Source organism: Montipora foliosa, chromosome 11, assembly GCF_036669935.1.
Source record: "Montipora foliosa isolate CH-2021 chromosome 11, ASM3666993v2, whole genome shotgun sequence".
Classification (NCBI taxonomy): Eukaryota; Metazoa; Cnidaria; class Anthozoa; order Scleractinia; family Acroporidae; genus Montipora; species Montipora foliosa.
In genome coordinates this window covers 27,232,008-27,235,550 of record NC_090879.1, presented here as the reverse complement: position 1 = coordinate 27,235,550, position 3,543 = coordinate 27,232,008, and the positions used below count along the sequence as shown (strand labels likewise).

At 40.4% G+C, this 3,543-nt stretch overlaps 1 protein-coding gene across 1 annotated transcript; it reads right to left on the bottom strand.

Moving 5' to 3' along the window:
• Positions 1 to 211: 211 nt before the first annotated feature.
• Positions 212 to 2,808, bottom strand: LOC137974641 (fibulin-5-like). The gene is made up of 4 exons (XM_068821559.1): positions 2,719 to 2,808; positions 1,908 to 2,030; positions 995 to 1,077; positions 212 to 563 (listed from the first exon to the last, which is right to left on the bottom strand). Exons 1-4 carry the CDS (start codon positions 2,747 to 2,749, stop codon positions 528 to 530), a joined length of 273 nt encoding a protein of 90 aa, XP_068677660.1. The 5' UTR covers positions 2,750 to 2,808; the 3' UTR covers positions 212 to 527.
• Positions 2,809 to 3,543: the final 735 nt, after the last annotated feature.

The following is a 3,543-nucleotide window of genomic DNA, read 5'->3' as shown; positions in this document are numbered from 1 at the left end:
TTATGGCCCGAATCTCGCCCACGTCTCGCCCAGAATTTTCGTACGGGAGGGCCTTTATGGGTCAAGTAAGGAAGGAAACCATCTAACGTTGGATAAGACAATTCACTGTCCATTTGCTCATCATATAACTTTATTAGAAATCATAGATATGCTCCAATTTACAAAATGTATAAAAATGTCTCTTCCAAACGCACATACAAAATAAGTTTGTGAAGGTAGAGATCTGTAGATTAATGTTTATTTTTTGAAAAATGTTACTAAAAAGGTTCGAAAACGAAAATACTCGGAAAACCGATATTGAAACACCAGGCATTAGGCAACCACCCTGAAAAGAAAGCAGTGTTAAAGTCGGTGATTAGATGTAATAACTGTGTATATATAATTATCTACAGTTTTTAGGAATGGGCACCGATTTTAAAAGGGTTTCCTTTCAAGGGTGTTTGCTTTTCGATAGCTTCAGTGTGGATAGTATCCAAAATAGACGACATAGCTCTGGTTTCAAAAGGTTTGCATGTGTTTCTCAATTGCTACTCCGTCCATGAAAACAGTGATTTCTTTTCGTCCTGGTGTAAACATAAAAACAAACAATATTAAGTTGAGCTAGAGACAGTCTGGAAAAGTTAAGTAGTCAAAATGAAATATACTACAACAATAAAGGATTTGCTTGGGATGCCAATATGATCGTCATTTTATTTTTTGCTTTGCTTTTTTCTTGTTTGCGGGTGGGGGTGGAGAGGGGGGTAACCCCTTCAAAAATACTTGTTGTAGATTGCAAGGGTTAGTTTTTTCTACAACTAAGCTTTTAAGTGGCTCCGGAATTACAAAATTTATAAACGTGTACCCCTACTTCACATTTCAAGCATGTGCACGTTAGTCTGACATAGTATTGAGTGAATACTTTTTATGAAGACATCAAATTCCAAGAAAAAGATCATTAATTTTTTACTTGTCACGCTCTAAGCAAAACCTATTTATTGTCGTGATAATTGCATACCTTGCCAAACGAGCTCGTCGCAATCGTACTTTTCGTTTGACGCGTATTACACATATGACGAGGCTCTGTGCACTTGCCAATATCTGAGTAAAAAAGAGAAGACAAATAATTAATTTAGTGAGTGAAAAAAGCCAGTCAATCAGTCAGTCAGGGGTTAAGCCTGTCGTCAAACCAGACACTCATTTACCCAGTCACAGGAAATCAGCAAGCCAGTCAGCCATTAAGTCAATTACACAAAAAAAGTTTCCCCCTTTAGTGTCAGTCAGTCATTTAGCCAGTTAGGCTGTCAGCCAGCCATTCTGATTATTAATCGAGTAAACTTCGTTTTACGTATCTCCTCAAAAAAATCCCATTCACTTGAGTCCTACTGATTTTAAAATTGTGTTTGTTTAACACCTGACTGGCAAAATTTTCAAGCTCAGTGAGCTTTGACTTTTATCCAAAGGCTGTTTACTTTGAGTTTGAGGTCTGGATTTCACTGTCCGCCGTTACTCACGTTCAAAACTGACCAATTGGACCAAAGAGAGTTGGATCTAGAGAATGAGAAGTCATTTACTCACAAGCTTAAAATTTCATCTCGTAAATGCAGCTTATTATATATGCAAAACACAAGTTTAAAAGTCTAAAAGCGCGGAACTCCCTTGCTGCGTACACACGCATTGCATTCCTAAACTAATGAGTCTTTCACGTCATTTTCTCCTTGATCCAGCTCTCTCAAGATTCTAGAGTTAGTACCGGTAATCGCGGACATTAAATGGGAAAATTCCATTTAAAATAAACAGGTGTGTTTTTTAAGGAAGCCATACAACTGGGGTCACTTAGTGTTTAGTTATCATAGTTTTGAGATGCAAAGAAAAAGAAAAATTGATTTGTTTTGGTCATAGTAATACTTTAAACGTTCCAATTACATTACCAGTGCAAGTTATGAGATCCGCCATTAGAAGGTATCCCGATTGACAGCTGCATTTAAGACTGCCTGCAGTGTGGTGGCAAATGTGATCACACATGTGGCATCCCAAAACGCACTCATCGACATCTAAAAGGAAAGAAAGAAGAAGAAGAAAAAAGCGAAATAAAAACCACATACGAATATTATGTCATGGCATGATAAGAATTAGCAGCATTTAGCCAATTGCGAATCACCGGACACGAGAATCATGCAAGATCGTTGTTTACTTTCCATCTCGCCTCATGCGTCGCGCTCGTTTTTCGCGATTAGCGCTATGTCAAAACACTTGTTTAAAATGGGGTAGCATTTAATTCTTTATCTCAAACTGACTGTTCCTTTCGCTTCATCTTAAACGACGTAGCGTTCGCTTTAAGATTCGATTGAATTCGAGGCGGGAATCGAGTCTAGAGTCGTAGAATTTCGTCTTCCTAATTTTAATACGCACTAAGCTAACGGGGCAAGATGGGATGTAGTTTATTTTTTGTAAGAACTGCCACTAAGGAAATCGTCACAACAACTTAAAACTAACTCTTCAAATTCTATTTCTTTGTTTATGCTCAGACCTAGATACTGTAGATCAGTGATAACTCTCTGGAAAACGTTGTTCAATGGCGCGCTCCTCAGTAATAGAACGATAACCTCATTCCATACAGATGCTCATGTAATCGTCGGGAGGTGTCGCTCGTCATTTTGAGATATCGAAATTTCCTGCAAACCTCTAAAATGTTGGCCACTAGTACGCACAATTCAGTGAATCGGATGAGGAATAATTTACCTAGGGACGCCTTCCTGTCTTTCTCAAGCATGTACCCGGATTATCTCGACCCCAGAGCTCTTCTCTTGACTGAGGGAGAGAAGAGCTCTGCGAACCCTGAAACAAAGTGTCTTCTCGTTGGTTATTGTGAAGAACAATCTAAAGCGTGTCTAATTGGTGCATTCATGTTAGCACGAGGAGTGAGCAGGCGCTGCAAGGTTCAAATACCCAGTGTTTGGCTATAAGAGCCCTACGGCGCATGCTCTCCTACATGGAGTTACCCAGAGCCTTGGGTCGATCCGAGGCACTGGTGACGAGAATGGTACGCGGAATGAGACGCACACGTACCTAGCTGCCATACGTGTTGATACACACCTGCTGACAATCATTACTGCGGGTTTTGCATATGTTCCACAAAGTAGAATAAATAAATAGATAAGGAAAATAGGGAACAGGGCCAAGATTTGAGAGAAGTTCTTTATTGTATAAGCAGATTGAAGCGTGGGTGCTACTAATCCAACCTGTGAGCCGTGAGGCTATTTATCTGTAACTTTGAGGAACGCTGCGGCTGTGGCCGGTCCCGCGGAATTTGACGCCGCGCAGCGGTACATCCCTTCGTCATTAGGGACTTAACGATCTACGACGCGGTCGTCAACGAGAACGCCACGAAACAACGATATCATTGGTTAAAAGAGGAAAAGTAATCGTGTCGCACGTGCGGCACGCGTTTTAACACACTTTCGTGCGGTACTCTGCACAACAACGACTTGCAATCACCAAATTTGGGTTTTTGACGACAACGCGAGCGCACAAACGCAATTCTTGTATTCTCTACTTTTATTCTGA